Below are 25,518 nucleotides of genomic sequence, written 5' to 3'. Positions count from 1 at the left end.
ATTTTCTTTCTCTATCTATTTTCTATATTCATGATTGACTACAATATTATTGTTTACATAATATCAAATCTGAAATTGTAAGGATTCAAAAAGAATTTGCACAATACTTTCCTTAAGAGATTAATGTAGGAAGTTGTTTCCACACCTGAGTTTTCTTACAAGTGGTATTAGAGCTTGATCAACTTTTGATCCTAGTTGTTGGGTAGGGTTTTTTGAGCTAATCTCAAGTTGAGTGGGAGTTTTATGCTAGCATTCTTAATCTTATTTTTAGATTGAGATGACTAGTTCATCATGCAGAAAAATGGAGGTGGAGAAATTTAATGGCAGTAATTTCAAGTTGTGGAAACTCATGATGGAAGACTTTCTTGAAGATTGTGATCTATGGGAGGTGAATTCACTTGATGTGAGACCCACAAAAATATCTCAAGAAAATTAGGATCTCAAGGATCAGAAAGCTAAGGGTCTCGTTAGACTCTGTCTAGCTGATTCAATTCTCCTGAATGTTCTTGATGAGAAGACCGCAAATAGTTTGTGGACATGGCTTGGGTCTTTGTATCAGGCCAAATCTCTGGTGAACAAGTTTTTCCTAAGGAAAAATTTGTATTCTCTAAGAATGAAGGAGGATCTATTATAGATCATCCAAATGCATTTAGTTTACTGATTGCACAGTTGACATCATCTAGTGTCAAGATAGAGGAGGAGGATCGATGTATGACCCTATTATGTTCCTTGTTGAATTCATGAGACCATCTTGTGATGGCTCTTGGAAGTACTTTAGTCACTTTCATAATGGATGATGTGGTGTCCTCATTATTATCTAAGAAGACATGGAGAAAGTCTTAAGATTTAGCTAAGGAAGCTCTTGTTGTTTGTGGTAGATCCAATGATAGAGAGAAGAAAAATGACAAGTCTGGAAAGGGTAGATCCAAATCCCATGGAAAATAAAAGACTCCTAGAAAGTCCAAGGCAAAATGTTGGAGTTGTGATAAGACTAGGCACTTCTGTAAAGACTATAAAGAGCCAAAGAAGAAGAAGAAGGCCTTAGATTCAAGTTCAAAAAAATCTCAAGAAGATGGCAATGCTTTCATTGCAACCTTGGCAATGCATGCATCTGATGATGTGTGGTTGATAGACTCAGGTGCTTCTTTCCACATGACCTCTCATCAAAGTTGGTTCTTAAAGTATGAAGTTTTTGATGGTGGAAAGGTGTACTTGGGTGATGATTCTCACCTAAAGATAGTTGGACGAGGTCACTATCAGATTTCTTGATGGACGAGTAAAGGGGATCAATAGGGTAATGCACATTCTTGGTTTGGCATGAAACCTATTATCTGTAAGTATGTTGAATGATGTAGGTGTGCAAGTTGTTTTTCCTAAAGATGGATGTGCTAAGTTTACTAGGAGAGGTACTCTATTTTAGCTTGATACATGCATTTCCTAGTGCAGTAGCTCTTCTATTTCAAAGAAGAGAGCAGCTATCACTTCATCCCCACCATCTAAATAGGTAGTAAATAAGACTATGGTTATTGGTTCTGATGGCAGTGTAGCATATGTACCTAAGGGTGCAAACACATTGGAAGGAAAGCAGAAAAGACAATGTTGTGGCATATGAGATTTGGCCACATTGGTGAGAAAGGGTCTCATAAGTCTAAAAAACAAGAACCTAATTGAGGGGTTAAATGATTGTAAACTCAAGTTCAACTTTTGCGAACATTGTGTCTATGGTAAACAAAATCATGTTCAATTTTACTCTAGTTCTCACAAATCTTTTGGTGTTTTGGATCTTATTAATTTTGATGTATTTGGTCCTATAAAAGTTCCTTCAATCTCTAAGTCTATATTTTTTGTATCTTCATAGATGATTACAGTAGAAGGACGTGCATTTATTTCCTAAAAAGTAAGACACAAGTCTTTAGTCGGTTCAAGGAATTTAAAGCTATTGTAGAGAATTAGATTAGTAAGAAGATTAAGTGTTGAGAACTGACAATGGTGGTGAGTTTTGCTTAGCAGAGTTCAAACAGTTATGTAAAGAACAAGGTATTGAGAGGCATAAGAAAACTCCTTATACCCCATAGAAAAATAAAGTTGCAAAAAGAATGAACAAGACACAAATGGAGAAGGCGAGGAGTATGCTTAGTGGAGCTAGTCTTGAAGAAAATTTTTTGGCTGAAGCTGTGACCACTACTTACTATCTAGTTAACAGATCTCCTACATCAACTCTTGTTGGTAAGACAGCCATGGAGGTGTGATCTAGTTGTTAGTGTAAATAATTATTATTTACACCTTAATTAATTTTTCTTAGGATAAATAAATTATTTTATTATTTATTAGGTTAGACACCTAGGACTATGCGCACTCATATGAGTTGTCATGTTGACAACACAAGAGTTAGCAACTCTGTTTTAGCACATGGTGTCTACAACATTGGAGTTTGAATAATCAACTGAGTTGTCATGTAGACAACACAATTATTCACACTCTAATTTAGCACATGGTGTCTACAACATAATTTTACATGACACACCTATGTAGGCTTATCCTCTCATCATCGTACTAACTCATGCGCTCAATGGAGGATAATCCACTCTTGGTGGACATGTGCTTAGTTGTGAAGCTTATCATTTTGATAACTCCTAGTCATTCTAGAGGCCTTTATATATAGGCACTTCTAGTGCCTTGTACATCAATTATCAATTATTGAATAATTTGATATCCAAAGATAATCAATTATTCATTCTCATAATGTTATGATCATACATTATTTGGTCCATATTGTGCTAGTCTTGTGCTTCTTGATCTTGGCTTCATTATGCCCTAAGGAAAAAATTTTATGGTGTCATAGCTATACCAAATTCTTACATGGTATCAGAGCCATAGGAGTGTCATTTCATAGTCATTGGAGACCATTCTTGCTTCACCTCTCGGAGGGTCATTGATTCAAATCTAGAGTATCCCTAGCTACTCAGAGCATTTAGAGCCAAAGCAGGCCTCACCATTGTGTCTAGAGTGTTGATTCGATGAATTTTGACTATAATTTTGCCTACCCTAGGCCATAGTCAAAATTGAGGCAAATTATTTTTGTAAACCAGCACCTAAAGGCCCAATTTGTAGAATTTGGTATGGCTATTTTAGATCTTTGAATTTTATTTTTGGATCTTCATTTTCTCTATAATACTTTCAAATTTTTGGGTTTGCAATTTTCCTATTTTGTTCCAAAAAAATTTCCAGTAGAGAAATTTTTTTTGTAGGAATCAGCTGACCAAATCCCAGCCCTTGTGGTGGAATATTTCACAAATTCTAGCATATTCCAATACTGACAGATTCAACACCGCACAACAGTCACGTTCATGGTAGAATATTCTCATGATATTCCAATGGCCACATCCACAAGCTGGCAATAGTTCACAACTCACGATAGAGCATAACCCACTAGTGGCCTTAAGTCATTTCAATAACTGGCAACCTTTTCATTTAAAAGCTTCAACAACCACTTATGTGGTGCATGTGGGATAAATTCCCATTGCACCTATCAACAATTGTTTGTCGCTAGCTTGTTAACCTTTTAGTCGACTTAAAAACTCTTGTTGGCTGATACAGTCCCTACCAGATGTTGGACCTCCTATCGTCAATGTTGTTCCTGTTGTCGACATAACTTGTCGATCTTTACTGCACTCACTGGTAAACTCCCGTTGCTAGTGACGCTCCTACTTGTGACTCCTCCACCAAAATCTTTCACCAGCCACCATCTAGCCTAGCCACATAGGTGCCATCTATGTAGAACATATTTTCCCACATGGTAGGACCCATCAACCCTCCTGCTATGCACCCTCCACCACGTCCACATTATAGCTCAATGTCTGACGTGGATCTTGCTCAGACATTTGTAATTGCCAGTCAACATCATACTGTCATGTGATACGGACGTCACCAAGTTTGAACTACCAACTCAGTTGCCACGTGTACATTCTATACATTACCACATCAAAAGTGATATCACCTGCCACATCATCAAGCAGACCCTATTTTTGCACTAACATTAGCCAGTCACTATCTTAAATTTGACAATCATTTGATTGTCACTAGTAGGATAAATAACACTATTGTGATAGTTTTTTGGACGTCAAATTTAACCTCGCAGTTTTCTGATCAGACCCCTTACCGTATTTAGTTTTGATTTGACAATTTGACTTCAAGAGGCCATATCTCAGCCATCTAGACTCCAAATTAGGTGCAATTTTTTAAAAAAATTTGGTTAGAATTTCTTGAACTTTTCAATGGTGCTCTTATTTTCTAGTTTTGTGTACAAATTTGTTAGAAATTTCAATTTTTGGCAACTGTACCTATCTAATCCTGCATTTTTCAACTTCAATTGCTTTGCACAGACTCATCTACACACATAATTAGGTTCCATCTTTTTTCAAAGTGAATAATTTTTTGTCTACTTTCCAAATCTACAATCAGATTATAGGCTTATGTGGACAGAAATACCACTTTTAGAAATAGGTCCTTTCTTTGTGTTGTATTGCTTTAAAATTGTTTTATTTTTGAGCTACATTGTAAATTTCCATATTTGAACTACAAGAGCAAGTTGCAAATAGCAAAATTAGAAGTCCAATAAAGGCCTAATTTGGCAAGTGGCTATTGTAAACATGCTAAGTATAAAGTGCCAAAATCATACATTAGGGGGGGTTGATTGATTATTTTTACATTTTGGGGGTGCATACATTTATTGATCTCATGGAGTTTTGTTTCACATGTCAGTTTGGTGTTAGATCGAGGTTGACAAAAAGGAACTATCACAAATGGAGTGCTTTAATAATTGATCCACTTAGAAGAGAGCATAAGGAAGTATTTCCTTATCTGTGTGTTAAAGAACTGCCCTTTGATGATCTGATACCTATCAAAATAATTATGTCAGTCATTTATTTTAGTGTCAATGCTTATTGCTTTGATGTCATTAACAAGTTCACTGATCCTTATGACATTTGGATGGCTCTTTGGAAAGCATATGGAGATCCTACAATTCCTCCATTTCCAAGGGACATTCTACCTCTAGTCACTCTAGTTATGGTACCTACAACTCCAGTTGAGATTGTACGTCATGATGCTCCTATTGCTTCTACTAATCCAGTTCTAGCCATAGTTGCTCCTAATTTAGTGCAGTAGGAAACACAATGTCTTCCTATTTCATCTTCATGGGATGACTTCCTTCTAGACATTGCAGGGTTATTTGTGGAATCTTACATTGAAGATGTGGGAGACATCATTGATGACATCTATCTTCTATTTGTTGAGGGGACTTCTTCTTCACTTGTTATGAGGGAACACTCTGACCCTCAACCACTTGCACTTTCTTTCGAGACTGACATGATTTTGGACACTTCTTTACAATAGATGGAGAAGAACTCTTTTACTTCAGAGGAGACATATTAGTCTTTGGAGATTTTATTCCAGTTTCCTCAGACATCATATCTTTTGAGGATTCTTCCTACTAGTTGTGGAGCATTACTACACCTATGGCACCATTTCTTCCTACAAGGAGGAACATCACTCGGCTTTCATGGTGCAACTTCTTCAATCATCAAGGAGCTTCTTTCATGGGTGTGCATTTATTATTGAGGGGAGGCCGCATTATTTTTCTTCCTACATCTTCCTATCAAGATGCTTCATCTTCTTTGGAGGTTGATTCACTTTCATACATGGACATGTTACCTTGTTTGCCACCTTCTTTTGGGAACCCACCAGATTGGTTCATGGCATCTACATTCATTGAGGACTTGTCGACATATGAGCAAAATTTAGAGGTAGCATCCACAATATACTACATATGGATCCCTCTTCCATCTTCCTATCCACAATGGGAAGCATACTTGCACCTATACTTGGTGTATCTTCTTTCTTAAGGGAGAAATGTTGTTTGTAGGCATTAGATTCTCTTTTGTCTTCAAGCACTCATCATAAGGATATCCTTCACTAGGGGGGGGATTTCATGGAGGGATTCCCTATTGTATATGCATGATGTAGGTCATAATGGGGGAGTCTTGATTACTCCATCCATACATGCATCTTTCTTTATTGTACGTATCTCTCTTTTTGGGAGAGGTTTTTTCCCATGAGGTTTTTCCTCTTTCTTCATTTTTAGAGAGATTTCATTTCATTACATTGTATATATAGCATTGCATTTGTACTTGGGTACCTAACATTGCCTAGTAGTCAGGACCCATTATGCATTTCATCATAGCTTTTGTGAGCTTAAGTGCATTCCCCTAAGTTGCACTTAAGGGGGGGTGTTGCTATAAATAATTATTATTTACAATTTACTTAAGTTTACTTAGGATAAATAGATTATTTTATTATTTATTAGGTTAGACACCTAGGAGTATGCATACTCATATGAGTTGTCATGTTGACAACACAAGAGTTAGCAACTCTATTTTAACACATGGTGTCTACAACACTAGAGTTTGCATAATCAACTAAGTTGTCATGTAGACAACATAGTTATTCACACTCTAAGTAAGAACATGGTGTCTACAACATAATTTTATGTGACACACCTATGTAGGCTTATCCTCTCACCATCGCACTAACTCATGTGCTCAATGGAGTATAATCCACTCTTGATGGACATGTGCTTAGTTGTAAAGCTTATCATTTTGATAACTCCTAGTCATTCTAGAGGCCTTTATATACAGACACTTCTAATGTAATTATACATCAATTATCAATTATTGAATAATCTAATATCCAAAGATAATCAGTTATTCATTCTCATATTATTATGATCATACATTATTTGGTCCATGTTGTGCTAGTCTTGTGCTTCTTGATCTTGGCTTCATTTTTCCCTAAGGTAAATTCTTCATGGTATCATAGCTATACCAAATTCTTACACTGGTAAGAAGCCTTCAATTAGACATCTTCATGTTTTTGGTTGTAAAGCTTATGCACATGTTCCAAAGGAGAAAATATCTAAGTTGGAAAATAAAGTTGGCAAGTTTATTTTCATTGGATAAGGTGTTGGTACGAAAGGATACAAGCTTTGGGAACCTGTGACTAGTAAGGTGTTGTGTAGAAAAAATGTTATTTTTAGAGAGCTAACATCTTCTCCTATTGTGCTACAACCAGATGACAAAGAAAAGAAGGATGATGTTGTTTAGTTGCCTCCTACCCCTGAGAAGACTGAACATAAAGACCATGTTGGGTCTAATGATGAGGAGAGCTCTAATAACTCTGATAGTTCAAAAGAAAAGGAAGAATAACCTCAACCTTAGCCCTTGAGGACATCCATGAGAGTGAGGAAGTAGCCAAAAATGTTTGGTTATTCTATGTTAGATTCCAATTGTGCCTTTGCTTTGATTACTAACACTGATGAGCCTAGATTTATGAAAGAGGCTTTGGATATGGAAGATGCAAGTTCCTAGATTGAGGCCATGGATGATGAGATGGCTTCATTGGATTAAAAAAAAACTTGGGACCTTGTACCTTTTCCTAAAGGATGGAAACCTATTAGCAAATGGGTGTTCAAGAAGAAATTATGTGTAGATGGTAGTGTTGAAAGGTACAAAGTAGATTGGTTGCAAAGGGGTACTCACAGGTAGAGGGAATAGATTATGGTGAAATATTCTCTCTTGTTGCAAAGTTGACATCCATTAGATTTTTGTTATCTCTTGCTACATCATATTATTTAGAGATAGAATAGATGGATATGAAGAAAAATTTCCTTCATGGTGATTTGCAAGAAGAGATTTATGTCATAGCTTGAGCACTACATTGTTAAAGGTAAAGAATCTTTGGTTTTAAAATAAAGAAGTCTTTGTATAGTTTGAAACAATCTCCTAGGATTTGGTACCTTAAGTTTGATGCCTTTTGTTGTCAATTGGATTTGTAAGATCAAAATTAGATCATTTTGTTTATTTTAGAGTTGAAAATGATTGCCTTCTTATTGTTGCATTATATGTTGGTGATATCTTGCTAGTTGGGAAGGGTAAGGGTATGATTTTTGATTTTAAATCTCAATTGTTAGCATAGTTTGAGATGAAAGATCTTGGAGCAACAAGGTAAATCTTGGGTATGGAAATCAATAAAGATAGGTCTAACAGAAAACTTTGGTTGAGTCAAAGTAAGTATGTAAAGTCTATGCTAGAAAGGTTCAACATGGCAGATTGTAGACCATTGTGTGTTCCTGTTTCTATGGGAACAAAGTTATCTATGGATGATTGTCCAAAATATCCTATTGAGGTGGAGGACATGAGTATAGTAACTTATGCTAGTGCAATTAGAAGTCTTATGCATGTTATGGTCTATACTAGACCAGACATTGCCCAGGCAATGGGAGTTCTAAGCTAGTTTATGGCTAATCCTAGACAAGTACATTAGGATGCAGTTAAGTGAGTATTCAGATATTTGAGGGGTACATCAAATTATTCTATTTTTTTATCATGGTGACTCTTTTGGAGCTCTGCATTTAGTTTGTATTCGTGGGTTTGTGGATTTAGTTTAGGCAGGTGATATTGATAGTAGGAGATCCATCAGTGTTTATGTGTTCACTATGTTTGGTGGTGCCATCAATTGGATGAGTAAGTGATGAAACTAGTAGGCACAAAGAAGTTCAGATGGTGTTTGGAGTCTATGGGCCTTTCAACCTAGAGTGTTTAGTTTCTATTATGTTCCTATTGCTCTTACAAGGTGTTCAACAAGTGGGAGAATGTTAGGAATAAGGTGTCTCATCCTTGGATATTTCATATTCTTATTATTTGTTTTGTAAATGTATTTTGTACAAATAATGTAATTAAGTGTGAGTGCACATGCCTAGTTGGCATGTTGATGTGTCACTCCACTTGCATGTGTCGGCATCTTGAATTGTGTGTAAGGAAATCATGACTGAAACGGTTATGACATATTCCTATGATGCATAAGAGATATCTTTGGAAGATATGATGATGGGTGAAGATGGTAAGACATGTGGAAATTGATCATCAAGTACTATATACTCGAGTCTCCATCTAGCATGTAGGGTTTGGGGCATCAACTCGAAAAAAAAATTTGGTTCCTACTTTTTTGGAGAATGGTAAAACCCTAATACGGTTGTTTTTTGGAAGTTGCCCTAAAAATGGAAAGCACATTATATAAGCACTTTTAGGGTTGTAGATAGGAGTGAGTGAAAAAGTGTATTGTTGGTTACTACTGAATAAGTCTTCCATGTCCTGAAAGAACTTGCACTACAAGTGTATTGCAACCTTTGTGTTGAAGATAATACATTGTGCAAGTTTTGAAGGGGTGGGGTTGTTTTACCAAAAGGTTTTTCCCCACCGGCATATCTTTTTGTTTATGTATTTTTTTTCTCTATTTATTTTTTGTATTCATGATTGTATGCAATATTATTGTTTACATAATATCAAATCTGAAATTGTAAGGATTCAAAAAGAATTTGCACAATACTTTCCTTAAGGGATTAGTGTAGGAAGCTATTTTCGCACTTGAGTTTCCTTACAATGGAGCCAATAGTTTTATTGTGTTATTTTGATTGGGTGATCTTTTAATTTTTGTGTTTGCCACATGTTTACAAATTTTGTTGACATACCTAGTTGGAGAAGAGATCACCCTATTGTTCCTGCATAGCTTTTTATCTAGCATGAGTGCACTTTCCATGGCCTTGCGATTTGATGAAAAGTGAAACATCTTACGGTTACTGAATTTACATCGATGATTGCATTCCATTAGTTACCTACCGATCTTTTCAAAGGCTTAACTCATAGACATGTTGTTTCCATGGCTTATGTGTGCTAGGGATTTACTTTTCAAGTCATTAGCTTAAACTTCTTGTTACTCTATCTTCATTATTTTCTTTTACAAACACTTAGTTAATTTAGGAATTCGTATAGTTGCATTATTAGATTGCATTCATTAAAAAATACAAAAATAGAAAAATATATTTCTATTGGTGTAAATAAGTATTTACTTAAGTTTACTTAGGTTAATGCATTATTTTATTATTTCTTAGGTGAGACACTTAGGAGTTTGCATACTCTTATGAGTTCTCATATTGACAACACTGGAGTAAGCAATTCTAATTCAGCACATGGTGTCTATAACATAATTTTGCGTGCTACACCTTTGTAGGCTTATCTCACATTATTGCACTTACTTTTGTGCTTAATGGAGGATAACCCATATTTGGTGGACATGTGCCTAGTTATATGGCTTATCATGATTTTGATTCCTATGCATTCTAGAAGCATTCCAAAGGCCTTTATATACAGGCACTCCTAGTGTAGTTTTAATACATTGAATGAATATTATATCGTCATTTTGATCATACTCTCTTTGGTCTACTATTGTGCTTGTGTTTGAGTTCCTTGGTCTTGGGTGAATTTTTCCCTAAGGCAAATTCTTACATGGTATCAGAGCTTAGGGAGATTCTCTTCACATAGTTTTTCGAGACTATTCTTGCTTTAGCGCCTTGACCTAGATCTAGAGAATCCATAGAAATTGGGAGTGTTTAGGGCCAAAACAGACCTCGCCATTACATCCAAAATGTTGAATTGGTGAAACTCAGCTATAAATTTGCCTATGTTGGGCCAAAGTCAATTTTGAGGCAATTATTTTTTGCAAACTAGCACCCAAAGGCCTGATTTACAACTTGGGTATGGTCATTTATTAGATCTACACATTTTAATTATTTTGGATCTACAATTATTTCTTCTCTACAATATTTTTGAAATTTTGGAATTTTTTTTAGCCCTACAAGCCCCTATAGAGAATTTTTTTTGCAAGAACTAGGCAGTGACACCCTGGCTCCCACAAAGAATATTCTTTGTGAATTTGGAATATTCCATTTATTATTCGGTGGCACTGCACATTTAAAGCGATATTCAAATTGCACTAGGCAGCTTCAACCAAATTCTTGGCAATCTATTCACCAAAACCCAATGAATCGACCAATACCTCTCACTACAACCTTGCTCTTTGTTTGAAGTTTCAAGGCTTTGGGCTTTTAAACATAGCCAATTTCCTTTCTCCCACTAATGTGGGATTAATCTGCCATCCTGTCAACATTGGCAAAGTTTACAGTGTCCTAATTCCATTCTGGCCATCGGCTAAGCATCCTTTCGGTGGAGAAAACAAAAATCCTCAACAGTGACAACTTGGAAAATCTAGCCACCACTACAAGTAGTTCTAATGGCATCCAAACACGTGACTCACTAAGACACAACTATGCATCAATGGTGGACACGTCACCACATCTGCCTACCTAGCTCACAATGACATGTGGCCCATTAATACAGACCTACTCTCGACACATGGAGTACACTTCATCAACACTTGTGTAGCAACATGTAGGATCCATATTGGACATGTCTTTTTTGTCTGTACTATTTGTACAATTATGTACTGATAGCTCAACTGCTAACATTATCATCTGTATTGCTGACATTAGTAATGATGTCATCCGGGGGCTAAGTCCACTAACATCATCAATTTTCTAGTTTAAAATTGATAGCTATTTGACCATCATTCTCAAGCAAGTTAGAACTGCTGTGATGGCCATATGATTGTCAAATTTAACCCTGTCTTTTGCTGATCTAACCCCTCTCCAAATTGATTTTTGATTTGATAGTCCGACTTTGGGAGGCCATATCTCAGTCATCCGGCCTCCAAATCATGTGTGATTTTTTTTATTTTGGCTAGAATTTCTTAAACTTTTTAGTGGTGTAGCTCTTTTCTAGTTTTGGTGCACACATTTGTCAAAAATTGCATCTTCTGGTGACTATACCTATCCAATCCTGCATTTTGCAACTGCAAATGCTCTATACAGGCTCATCTAGACTCGAAAATAGGTTCCATTTTTTTTAAGTGCATTATTTTTTGTCTACTTTCTAGATCTACAATCAGACTATAGGGTTTTGTGGACAAAAGTCTTACTTTCAAAAATTGGTCCTTTTCTAAATTATAATGTTTTGATATATCTTGAGAATTGTTGTATATTTGAGATACATTGTAATCTTCCAATTTTGAACTCCATAAGGAGGTTGTAAAAAGAAAGAAGTCCACTAAGGCCAAAATTTGCAAGTGGCCATTGTAAATGCACTGCATATAAAGTGTCAAAAGCATCTTTTTTGGGGGGGTTTCTTGATTGAGTGAAAAGGGGGGGTGTTCTTGGTGTTGTGTTCCTCTTTTTTTGCTATTTTCTTTCATTTTTTGCATCATGGGAAATTTTAAGTCTCCAAAATTAACTCCACATAATTATGCCATATCATCTATTAAAATGTGGTGGCATTTAATGCATAAAGGAGTTTCTCAATATGTAGATGGAACTCTTCCTAAACCAACAGGTGATCAAGTATCTATAAGTGACATCTTTGGTTGGGAAACAATGGATAGGAAAGCCCTAGGTGATATTTGTTTGGGGGTTGAAGACAAGATCATCTATCAGCTCCAGAAGTCTCACACATCCAAGGAAGCTTGGGATACCTTCAAAAACCTCTATGGTAAAGTGTTTGAGGAGGATGTTTCCAAAATTGAAGATGAGCTTGTCTCCTTAGATCCAAAGACATTTGATTCCATACAAGACTTTATCATAAAGGTGAATGAATTAAAAATGAAGCTTGATGATTGTGGGAGTCTTATTAAAGATGATAGATTGATCTATCTCATTCATAATAAGCTACCATATGAGTACTCCACATTTGTTTCTTCTTATAACACCTCAAAGGTTACATTGGGGTCTGCCTATCAAAAAGTCTCTTTTGATCACTATGCTATATTGTTGGATGAAGAAGAAAAGAAGTTGAAATCAATGAGGATTCTCAATTTGTCCAGGTCTAAGGCATTGGTGGCCAATAATGAGGGTTCTCAAAATTTATCTAGTCAATCTTCAAATAAAGGAAAGGGCAAGAATAAGAAGTGGAAGAATAACAAATCAAAAAAGACAAAACTATCATCAAATCAATAAGGCAAGTCTTCCTCAAATTCAAACAAGAAGGGGGACACTAATAAGGAGAAGAAAAAAATTTCTTATTGCAAGAAGTTGAGTCATGATGAACATAAGTGTTATCATAAAAAGATTGATGAGTTAACAAACATCATAAAGAAACCCAATGTTCCATTGCCTAATGCTTATAAAGAGAAAGGATATTCATCTTCAAATTCAAAGGGCAAAAGGAAAGCATTTATGGCAAACTCAAGTTCTTTAGTGGAATGGATTCTTGACTCAGGTGCCTCATATCATATGGGTTCTTCAAAAGGAGATTTTTCTTCATTGAAGCAGTCTAAGGTACCACACATCTTTGTAGGAGATGATACAAAAATGTAAGTTGAAGGGAAAGGAAATGTGGAGATGGAAAATGGAGAGTTCAAAGATGTTCTCTATGTTCGTCACCTAAGTTCTAATCTCCTCTCAATTTACCAAATCACTCACCTTGGAGATGGAAATAAAGTTGAGTTCCTTCCAGATTCAGTAATGGTGCACACTCTCAAAGATGATTCATTTGTTGCAGTGGGGAAAGTTAATCATGACACAAGGTTGTATTCTTTCTCCTACTTTGTGCCTAAGTCTCCTTCACAAGTTTTGTTGACTCAATATCATCCTCAAACCAAATTATGGCATGAGTGGTATGGTCATCTTACCTTCTACTATCTTTAGCAACTTTTCTCAAACAATATGGTCAAAGGTCTACCTACAATCAACTTTTCTAAGGGTGAATGTTCAACATGTTTAATGTATATGTATCTAGAGGAGAAGTTAACTAAAGGGAAGTCTTCAAGAGCACCTGTTGTTCTTCAATTGGTTCACATGGTACTAGCAGGTCTTTTTATAGTGACATTAGTCAGCCAAGGTCATTACATACTTTCATTAATGACTTTTCATGCTACACATGGATCTACTTTCTTCATCATAAGAATGAAGTGTTGGACAAGTTTCTAGCCTTCAAGAGTCATGATAAAAAGCAATCAAAGAAAGCCATCAAAATTCTAAGGATGGACAATGAAAGTAGATATGTGAACAAAAGAATTAAAGACTTTTGCAAACTTGACAGAATTGATCTTCAGAATCCACCAGCATTTAGTCTGCACACGATAGATGTTGTAGCACTGAGGTTGTGAACTCTTAAGTCTCTTTATCCATCACTTGAATCAAAACAATTAGTAGTGCCAATCACATACTTAATAGGTATCCTCATCCTGCCTTAGATGGAAAAACACCTTTTGAGGCATGGTGCGACAAAAAATTAGTTGTGAAACACTTCAGAGTCTTTAGTTGTCCAACATGGGCAAACATATCTTCCAGGGGATGCAAGGCACCACCACCTAGGCCTTGTACTTTCATAGGATATGAAGATAGTGTTAAGGCATACATACTTATGGATCCTGAGACACATGATATTTTTGTAGAGAGGAATGTACACTTTGAGGAAAGTTCACCAAGCTTGTCCTCTAATCATCTTTGCACTTCATACATTGTGGAAACTGATAGTGACACTAGCAATAGTACTTCAACAGATTTAGATACGTGGGGTTCTATCAATAGTTGTACTGAGAGGTCACGACATCAACACATTCCACATGCATATATAGCCATAGTGATAGGTCTAGCATAGTAGGGTACACCTAGTCTTCCAGCTCCAACATCAGAGGATGACTACATAGAAAATATTTCAAGTTTGTTTGTGGAGTCATATATAGCAGATTTGGGAGACATCATTGATGATATACATCTTCTCTTTGATGAAGAAGATCTTTCTTCAGTTGTTGCGAGGGCTCACTCTAACCCTCATGTTCATAGTCTATATGATCGATCTTCACAAGTTGATGTGATTGTGGATCCTTATGTACAATAGTTGCAGAAGGTCTCTTTATCAGTTGAGGAGATAGTAGATTCTTTGGGATTCTACATACATCCTTGTTAGATCCAACAGTTTTTTTTTAGCAACATTGGAAGGGGCGACAGTCAGCATCGACATAGGGACAAATAAGCAAGTTTCAGAGACATCATTGATCATTGGGATTCTTTCTACATGTAGGGGAAGCATCTCTTATGTACCTATGATATTGTTTCTTCCAAAGGGGAGGAACATTATTCAACAGTCATGGATCACTCTTCATTTGCCGGGGGGGGAAACTACCTTGTCTCTCTTCTTCTTCTCTTTTGTGGGAGGGAACCTTTTCCTCTTTTGGGATTGTGTTCTTCTCATATTTCTCTATTGTATATACTTGATGTATGTCATAATGCGGGGGGGGGTGGGTGGGTGGGGGGCGAGGGGTCTTGATTACTCCATCCATCCATGCATCTAGTTTTTTCATCTCTCTTTTTGGTGGAGGTTTTTTCTCATGAGGTTTTTCCTCTTTCTCCACTTTATGAGAGATTGCATTGCATTATGTACATGGGTACCTAACATGGCCTAGTAGCCAGGACCCATCACACATTTCATTCTAGCTTTCGTAAGCTTAAGTGCATTCCCCTAAGTTGCACTTAAGGGGGGGTGTTGGTGTAAATAAGTATTTACTTATTACACTTTACTTAAGTTTACTTAGGTTAATGCATTATTTTATTATTATGGATTATTTTATTATTTTTTAGGTGAGACACTTAGGAGTTTGCATACTCTTATGAGTTGTCATGTTGACAACACTAGAATAAGCAACTCTAATTTAGCACATGGTGTCTACAACACTAAAGTTTGCATAATTAACTGAGTTGTCATGTAGACAACATAGTTATTTGCACTCCTAAATTAGCTCATGGTGTCTACAACATAATTTTGCATGCTAAACCTTTGTAGGCTTATCCTCACATCATCACACTTACTTATGTGCTTAATGGAGGATAACCCACATTTGGTGGACATGTGCCTAGTTGTATGACGTATCATGATGTTGATTCCTATGCATTCTAGAAGCATTCCAAAGGCCTTTATATACAGGCACTCCTAGTGTACTTTTAATACATTAAATAAATATTATATCGTCATTCTGATCATACTCTCTTTGATCTACTATTGTGCTTGTGTTTAAGTTCCTTGGTCTTGGGTGAATTTTTCCCTAAGGAAAATTCTTACAATTTCTTTTTCTATGGTTATTCTTTTGAGATAGCAAGCAGATTCAACATCTTATCTGAAATCAGTCAAAACCAACAAAGGCCTCCTCATGAACACTCACATTTTTCTTCTACTGAGTGGATTCCCAAATGTCACAAGATTGTTTGGGACCTTGGAGTTGATCCCAGATTAGCTTTTCAAGAGAGGATTTAAAAATAATTCCTATCTTTAAGCATCATGCAAAATGATAGCTCAACATTATGGACTATATCCATGTCTTGGATTGTTTAGACTCACCTTCATTTTCTTACAATGACAACACAAAACTGACTATTCATATTTTTATCTCACAATTTTTGGCTAGAAACATTTGATTATAAACTAAAATAATAATCTGATGCATAAAATAATAATAATCCAAGGTTTAAAATAATAATAATCATTAGTAAAAACAATGAATAATAAATTACATTAATTTATCAAAAAACTATATTAGGTAAAATAGGATGAAATGGAATAGAAACATGCAATGGAAGTGAATATAATGGTATATAAAATGATGAAAAGATGGTTTCAATTGGGTCATAAATGGCTCTCATCAACAAACTCAATCACACATCAAGATATGAAAACACTAAATATACATGGAAATCCATGGGAGAAAAAACATGGTGATAATAGTTTCTTAAATCTAGTATTCAAATCCAACCTCATAAAGATAATATAGAACTTACAATGTTAAGTAGCATTAACGGACCTAGATGAATTAAAAAAAAGTAGATGGAAACACCAATCACCAATTATGTTTGTAGGAATCAACCTACATGAGACACCAATCTTCAAATCCAAGAACTAAGCACCAACTTAGCTAATGAGGCATCACCCTCAATTACAAGATATACATGAAAGATATGATACACAAACCTTTGAAGCTTAGCCTTCAACATTTCTTTGATATAATCTTCTTCAAAACATTCTCGTTGTGTGCATGCAATTTACATTTTATAGTTTTCACATTTGCACATAAATTGAGTAAATAACTTGTACAAATTTTGCCATAATTATCTTCTACTCACATACACACACATGTGGATCAAATATTATAATTATATATGCATTTCAAAATTAATCACAAACATTGCCAAATTACTTCACCAAACATGTACTCAACCTAGTCCTAAAGCTCACATGTTACACTAAAACTGAAAACCCATTGTACACTACTCAATAAATTCTTAGGTAGTCCTAAAAACTTTCATGGATGTCCTTTAGATTGTGAATGATTCAATTATCCTATTCATTTCTTAGAAACACCAACACAATAAGAGACCTAGTATTGTGATAACTTTGTTGACTCACTTTTCTTCTTGAGTTCCACCTCTGAAATTTTAAATATTTATCTTTATGTGTATCATTATCTTGTAATCCACAAGATAAGACACATCACTCTAGTAGAATGTATACAAAATGCTATGCCACCATACATATGATTTGTAAGCAAAAACCCTCAAAAACATATTGTAGATACTCTCAGATTTTTGTAAATAAGTAAAACTTGTATATGATGATAACATGAACATTTCACAAGAGAGCTATCTGAGATGACATCTATCTTTTTGGATCTCATATGCACTATCTATAACCCAATAGACTTGCCATTACAATTATAACAACTTCCAAATGCCTTGACATTGAGGATGAAATAATGATAATCACTACCTTTGACATACACCTTCAATGTTAATTATAACATAATGTTAAACACTATGATCTCTCAAACTATCAACTTAAAGTCTGTGATATGAATATCAGGATTTAACTGTGTGATTTTGAGTCAAACTCGATGACCCATATTTCATGAGTAGTGATTCAACATGAATCCATCTCTCATGAGAATAAATGGAACACTTAGCACTCATTGGATCTAGGTGATGCTCACAGGGGTGAAGCACCGGGACTTCCCGGGAGGTCACCCATCCCAGTACTACTCTAGCCTGAGCGCGCTTAACTACGGAGTTTCCTCCTTAGTTAAACCCAAAGCTTGCAACCCCATTTGCAAAACCTTCACCAAGTGTTGTGCCTTATGAACCATTCATTAGAAAGCCCCTTAAGCTCATCAATTGATAAGTAGGAAATTATCTCCTACTTATCAACTTAAAGTCTATCAATATTATCAACTCCGTTATCCACTTTACATCAAATCAAGGAAAAACTACTTGAATAATAAAAATTAAAGTTGTGGCTCAAATAGAAACTCTCTTCTTTTATACAAGCAAGTCTTTATTATTTAATGGAAAAATATTTGACACCCCCTTTACTATTTTAAAAGTCTGTTAAAAAAGTTATCAATGAGAATACTTCACTATTTCAATATACAGAATGTAGTATTCCATTCATGTTATATAGGAAAGTTAATAAATGCCTTGAGAGAAGTCACACCTTAATATTTTGGGCCTATCTCAATCCCTCTAGAAGCAAGCCTGATATATTTTCTCTTTATTGATCCAAATAGATTTCAACAAAGGGTGTTTTATTGAAATGAATGTCATGCGAGCTTTGAACTTTCATTGAGACTCGCATCTATAACCTCATCTCAAAGTCTATCAATGTTTTTGAATCCATCATCTACTTATGCAAAACCAACAATGAATTATTTGAATATTAATAACTATAATTTCAAATAGTCATTCTCTTCTTTTGTATTAGTAGGTCTTTATTATCTAATGCAAACATGTTAACAATCACTACTCTATTTTACAAATCAACTAAAATAGTTATCAATGAGTGGATGCTTAATATCATTAATGATCTTTTATGATGCAATATTCAGTTTCCTAAGTTGCTTGATTCAAAACCTATTTAGTTAAACTTGTTACTGGCTTCCTTTATTGTATAATGTTCACTCCACATTCTTAAAATAATTTTCTTTTTCATTGTTCTATAATTTGTAAGTTGTTAAATCATAAACATGAATTAGTCAATTCCTATTTTGTAATTTGTGATGTTTTCTTAGAAAAAGAAAATTATTTTTTTTGTCTTTCTCAATTCTAATGATTTTGAGATCTTATAGGTCAACTTGGTAATTATGAGGTTGAATGACTTAGGAGATACTTTGAACTAGGAGCTTCGTTATTAAAATCTACAACCTGCTAAATAAGTACATTTATAGCCGCAACAATCATTATCTAAGTCCAATTTTGAAACTTTATATTTATCTTGTGAGTTGAATTTGTTCAAGTTATATTGTAGTTAAAATTTATCAACTATAACGATCTAGTTGTTGTTAGGGGTCACCTTGTAGTGTAATGGTAACTTGGTTGCACTGTTATTGGTGTAATCAAGGTTCAAATCCCCACTTGGTCCAAATATGTGTTAATAATAATATGGTTTGTGCCTACCGTAGTAGACATACAATGGGTGGTGGTTGCATTGGAGTTTGGGGGTGGTGGTTTGTGTCATGGAAGAGATGAGGAGGAAGGTTTGGAGGGCTTTAAAAGACTAATGGGCCAAACTTGAGTGCTTCTAGACCCTATGCCTTGTAGGTATGTACTAACCGTGGATCCAAAATCTACTTGGTAGTTGTTGCTTGCAAACTCTATGTTAGACCCACACATGTCTTTCATGCCTAGTGTTTCTATAGTAGACCCTAGGTCTTCCACTCCTACAAGCATGTGTTCCCTACTAGGTTTTCATGCTTGTGGGATTAGATTGTTGAGTTTGGGATGAGGTCCTTTAATTGCAATATCACTTGATGAGAGCTAGACTAAAAAAATTTTATTATCAACCTATAAAAAAAACTCTAATTGTTATTTATACATTATAAACTATATTTAGTACAAACTCAATGGAATCAATGATATGAATATAACAATAAAATCCTAATTTTTATAATTCATGTGTCAAACTTTCTATTTTAGTTTTCTTTAAATGGCTTAGTTAAATCCTTTACAATATTTTTAAAACGTCAAGGCTCGTTGGGCTCGTTTCATTGCTGGAATATGAATAGAAAATTAGGAATATGTTTTGTATTCTCCGTTTGGTATGCCAAATTTGAATAAGGAATAGGAATACGTATTCCCATTTTCCCTTAAGTCCATTCTAGAAAATAGTTCTTATTGGAATAGACCATTCTTATTCTCAATCTACATTTCTCAAATTGCATTCTATTTTCTGGTCCGTGGTTGTAAGGCACCCCAAATGACATGACAATAGCTTCTAGAGTGCATGCCCAATTCAAACTTCATCGCCATTTTCAATGCATCTCCTACATCATGTTCTGATTGAGCTTATAAAAAAGCAGAAGCAAATCTAATCTCCTGACTGCATTACCAATTCAAAATTTATAGTCAATATATCCAAATACAACTAAAATGCACAAGTAGTTCAACCTGAATCATTATAGGGATGGGGAGAATTAGAGTCCTTCTAATGCATATCTAGATTTCCCCAAGCCCCAAAAGGCCATACCCATAAATTATCTACTTAAAGAGCAACACTTGTTGTTTGTGTTGGTGGGTATGTTGATAGCCACTACAATCTTCATGCTTCAACCCAATCTTGCAAGACAGAAAATAAGTAAAAATGCAATGCCAACCTCTTGGAAATTCATTTCCAATAGAAATAAAAATGTAGTGGATAATAGTGTTACCAAGAAAATTCCATTTCCCAAGGTTTTGATGGGTTTGAGGAGGCATCCTTTGGGAATTGTTGTCACAAGGGGAATTCGATTTGTGGGAAGCCATCTTGTTGAAAAGCTAATGGAGAGGGGAGATAGTTTCATTATTATTGACGATTTGTTTTCACAGGGAGGAAGAAGAATATTATGCATCACTTCAGTAATCATCGCTTTGAGATGATTCACCATGATGTTATTGAACTTATATTGTTAGAGGTGGATCAAATTTACCATCTAGCATACCTTGCTTCTCTTGTACACTACAAGCACAATCCTGTCAAGACAATCATATCCACACTTTGTTGCCAATTATGGCCTTTTCTCTGTTTGGAGCTTGCTTTGATGTTACTCATGTTTGCTTTCATGTGTTACTATATGTTAACTTCCAAGTTCTTGTGTTTAGGTAGATTTTGATATTTAATGTGTGCACACGATGCATTGCTATATTTTTCATATTTATTATTAAATCAAGTCTCTCATTGATCCTAAACTTAACCTTATTCCAATTCCAATTTTGTACAACCAAGAAACATATTTTGTTTGGTTGCTGGAATATTATTTCAGAATTGGCATCTAGAAGCCTTGATTTGGGATTCTGGAACTTGAAATCCAAGTTTCAGTTTTGGGAATTTTATTAGAGACCGTTTGGTTCACCAAGAATTCAATATGACAATATGCATTTCCTCCGTTTGGTTGCACATTTCTAAAATTGAAATACAAACATGAATAAGTTTTTTTTTTTTTTTTGAAGATGAATGGAATGCATCATTTTAGCGTGATCAAAACTTGATACATCACCATCATTTTAGCACCCTCATACTTCCATACTCTCACTCTTGCCCTGGACCAACACTACTGAAAACCTTCCCCTATCACAATCTCCATCTCCATTTGTAGCTTCTTGTTAAAAATGCCTATTGTCGTTGGGAAGAAGGAGAAGAGAAGGCCAAGCAGGGCAGATGCAGAGAAACATAAAGAGAAAGAGAATCCTTCTCCCCTTCACACGATGAAGAATGTCGTAGTCGAGGGTCACAGTGGCAGGGGACTAGTTGTGAGGAATAATAACCCCTATGCTTCCAAACACAACACCTCTGCAATGCCTTCGAAGCACACCATTAGGTCAGGGGTTCGAAACTCGAGCAGATCAGAGGAGCCTAGGCAAATAATAATACCAAGGGTCAGTTCGTAAGTCATCTTCCTCTGTTGCATGCATAATCTCTGATCTGCAATGGCAACGACAATAGAGAGAAAGAGACCAAGAATGCAGAATGGTAATGACGGCAATGACGATATATTATTGAGCGTTAAACGAAATAGGGTTGTGCCGGATGCCAAAAATTATTGGTTTCAACAAATTTTGAATGCTCATTTTCCTCCAAATTGGAATTAAAATGGGTATATCACCAATTCCAACTATTTGGATGGAAGACGAAATCCTTGAAATGGAGTATAAATGAGGATACCAAATCCCATTTTTACCAAATTCTAATTCGTGTTTTGCATACCCAAACAGGGGATTGAAAACTTTTTAGAATTCCAAATTCTAATTCGCACTCAAGTCCACGATCCAAACAGCCCCAAAGGAGATTGAGATTGCCATTTTCCATTCTCATTCCTATTCTTATTTTCAATTCTAACTTTCAATTCCTATGTTCGCAACCAAACCCGAGGGACAAGCAGATTGTTTACATGATCAACCGACACAATGAAGAAAGTGGATATGAGAAACACACATAACAACCGTTATCGTTGTTTATTGTCTGAAACCAAAGTGCTGAATCTCTTCATAGCCAGAAAGAAGCATAATTTCAAGATCTGTTTCAAGTCGCCAGGAACATTTACAACTGCTAATAGAGATGCGTGTAGGTTCAACGTACATTTCTCGGGACATTGTGGTACGTGTTTGTTAGGTACCTCCTTCTTTGGGTTTCAATGAGAATGGAGAAGGCTTTAAGAGCATATTCTGAAGTTTTGAGGCTGATCAGGCTCTTGCCCCAGCAGAGTAGATCCTATTATCAAAAATATGCGAGAGAGAATTTCGTTAACTACAGAGAAGTACCAGATTCTGCCTCTATGGATGAATTACTTCAGAGAACATACAATCACACCTGTTGGGTTCTCAAAAAGGTAAAAATTTCAAACCTCAGAATCTATTGGACAACTACTGGTCTGAAGTAACTTTTTGTTTTTCGTTTGAAATTGAACAAATGCAAACTTTAGTGGGTTTGCAGTAGAATCCAGTTTACATTGGAAGTAAGCCCTTTGCATTCGTTAGATGCCAATTTTTTCTGGATTTTGTATTGTGAAAATACTATTTTTTAGAGTTTTGAATGAAAACGAGTATTATGAAAAAACTGCAATTATTGATCGGTTAACGGTAGAACAAAAATTACATTGGAAGAATACCATTTGCATTGGGATGAGTTTTCTGCGTGTCTTGTTTCGTAAAGTTAACATTTCTCATCGAGGGTTGCGATCAAAATGTTTACTAGATTAAAAAATAGCGTTTTAAGAATATTCAACAGAAGTTTACATTGGAAGAATGCCATTTACATTGAGCTAATGCCAATTTTCTTTAGGTTTTGGATTATATAATTGACCTTTTAGCTCTTTAGATTTTCTATTGTAAAATAGTTATTTCATGGAGTTCTGTAATAGAAACGATTCGGTTCAAAATTTCAGATATGAGTTTGAGGGCTTGATCTAATTAAAAGCTTACTCGTTTTGGCTCTTTGATTGTGTTTTAGTACCAAGTGGACGAAGCGGCTGCTAAGAACCTGAAAGAAATCTGTGCTAATACGTAATGCTTGAAGAGAAAATCCATTCACAAAGTGATTAGGGTTTACGGTTCACTTTTACTGTAATGATCTATATGTATTGTGGGTCAAGGATACTGGTATCTTGGGAAGGTTAGGATTTCACAAGTTTCAAATTTGGAATCTTCAATCACCGTTTTTTTCTTGTTATTTTTGGGCTTTTAGTTGACCTAAGATTTCTTGTATCAGGGCTCAGCCCTCGTTCTTTGTTTTTAAAATTTTAGTTGCACTTTTAGCTTGCTTTACGGTTTTATTTGATATGCCCTTGAAGGATGATAGGGTTCAAGGGTTGGAAAATGCTTTAAGAGTTTCAGATTGCACTGTATTTTGGAGGTCTTGCAGTATTATCGTGAATATTTGAATATAGATAGCTGTATAAATCTATTTAACATATATGCATATGACGTCGTAGCTGTACTTTTATTTTTGCCGTTCTAAATTCATTAATTGTTTGAAAAAATTGTAGACATGTAGGAAATGAAAAGCAAGATGAACGTGTGTGGATATAATCGTGCAGGGCTACCCTGGGTGATCTAATATTGGTTTAAATCATTAGTCCCTTAAGGGTGAGAAAAATCACATGTGGCCATCTGGTCGTTGTGGAGGCAAGGAATGTAAGTCTTCAGAGTTTTGTTATTCTATCTGGCAACATGTTTTCTTTGATCTTGTATAGACTTAAGCCCTGAATTCTCAGAATATTCGTTGTTTCTGCTGGAGAGTAATGCCCAAGGAAGCATGGAATGCCAGCCAAAGGAGTTAAAGCACATGAGTGAATGCCTCAAACATTTATAATTTATGCTGCAACTCAGTTCACATATTAACGATGCCAAGGACTGAAAAGCTTAAAAGGACAATATTAGAAGTCTAGTCATTATAGTGCATGTGAAAAAGTCTAAAGACATTCAAACTGAGAAATCTTGCTTTGCTGATTAAATAAACATGGCAAGCCCCCTCCTATGACTAGAGGTTCTTGAACAATCTGGAAACCACACAAAGATTTAGTAAAAAGTCCCACAACAGATGAGCGCTGTCAAGGATATACATGTTTGCTAGTGATATGGTCACATGTCCATTAACTTGGGTTTGTTAAAAGGAGGCTTTCATCTGTAGCTGGACTCTGTCTTATAGGCCTTGACAGTTGGGATGTTGGTGTTGGACTAACCACCAACGTTCTCTTTTGGGATTCCCAACATGGCTTAACTGCCTCTGGTGTTCAAGTTTAGCGGTTGTATTAGTTATTGACAAGTCGATCTTTTGGTGCGATGGCAACCTTAGCTTGTAACAAGTGGTATCAGGGCTTGGTCATATGTTTGAATCTCCTCGGGTAACGCCGAAGGGGTTTTGTTGGCCTAACCACCAATATTCCCCTTCGGGATTTGTCGCACAGCTTGACCAACTCCTATGTTTTATTTCTCCTCGGGTAACGCCGAGGGGGTTTTGTTGGCCTAACCACCAATATTCCTCTTTGGGATTTGTCGCATGGCTCGACCACCTCCTATGTTCTATAAGTATAGTGGTTGCATCAGACATTGACAAGTTGATCTTTTGGTGCAATGGCAACCCTAGCTTGTAACAGTTGGACACCAAAATAATCAAGCTGCCACTGTATGAACATTCATAGAGTAGATTGAATCCAGTACCGGCCGCCATTTTTCTGTGAATATTATTGCAATCAAGGAGCTATCCACCATTTCCTCTGAGCTAAACCTCCATGGAGTGGACTTGTCATAAGGACTTCGGACAGCTGTTTGTGGATGCTCTTTTTATACATTTTATTTTTAGTATTTGACAGTAGAAAGCTTATACTGTAAAGAGAAGTCCAAAATATTTTCTGTAATGCCTGAATAAGTATGAAACCATGCATGTTATAAACCATTATTTAGGAGTCCAGTCATTGTTTTTGTCACTTTTTACATTTTCAGCAGAACTGGTCTGTATCTAATTTCAGCATTTCTTTCACCTTTTGGTGCAATGTATCTTCTTCTCTTTG

At 35.7% G+C, this 25,518-nt stretch overlaps 1 protein-coding gene across 1 annotated transcript; it reads left to right on the top strand.

The window, feature by feature from the left end:
- Window positions 1–22,417: 22,417 nt before the first annotated feature.
- On the top strand, window positions 22,418–23,921 carry LOC149555901 (complex 1 protein, LYR family protein). Its single transcript, XM_089829995.1, has 2 exons — window positions 22,418–22,839; window positions 23,460–23,921. Exons 1-2 carry the CDS (start codon window positions 22,645–22,647, stop codon window positions 23,514–23,516), a joined length of 252 nt encoding a protein of 83 aa, XP_089686121.1. The 5' UTR covers window positions 22,418–22,644; the 3' UTR covers window positions 23,517–23,921.
- Window positions 23,922–25,518: the final 1,597 nt, after the last annotated feature.

The sequence above is a fragment of the Cupressus sempervirens genome, chromosome 5 (assembly GCF_028749045.1).
Source record: "Cupressus sempervirens isolate cs-2001-9-10 chromosome 5, ASM2874904v1, whole genome shotgun sequence".
Lineage (NCBI taxonomy): Eukaryota > Viridiplantae > Streptophyta > Pinopsida > Cupressales > Cupressaceae > Cupressus > Cupressus sempervirens.
The sequence above is the reverse complement of the archived record's forward strand: the minus strand, read 5'-3'. Positions and strand labels throughout refer to the sequence as shown.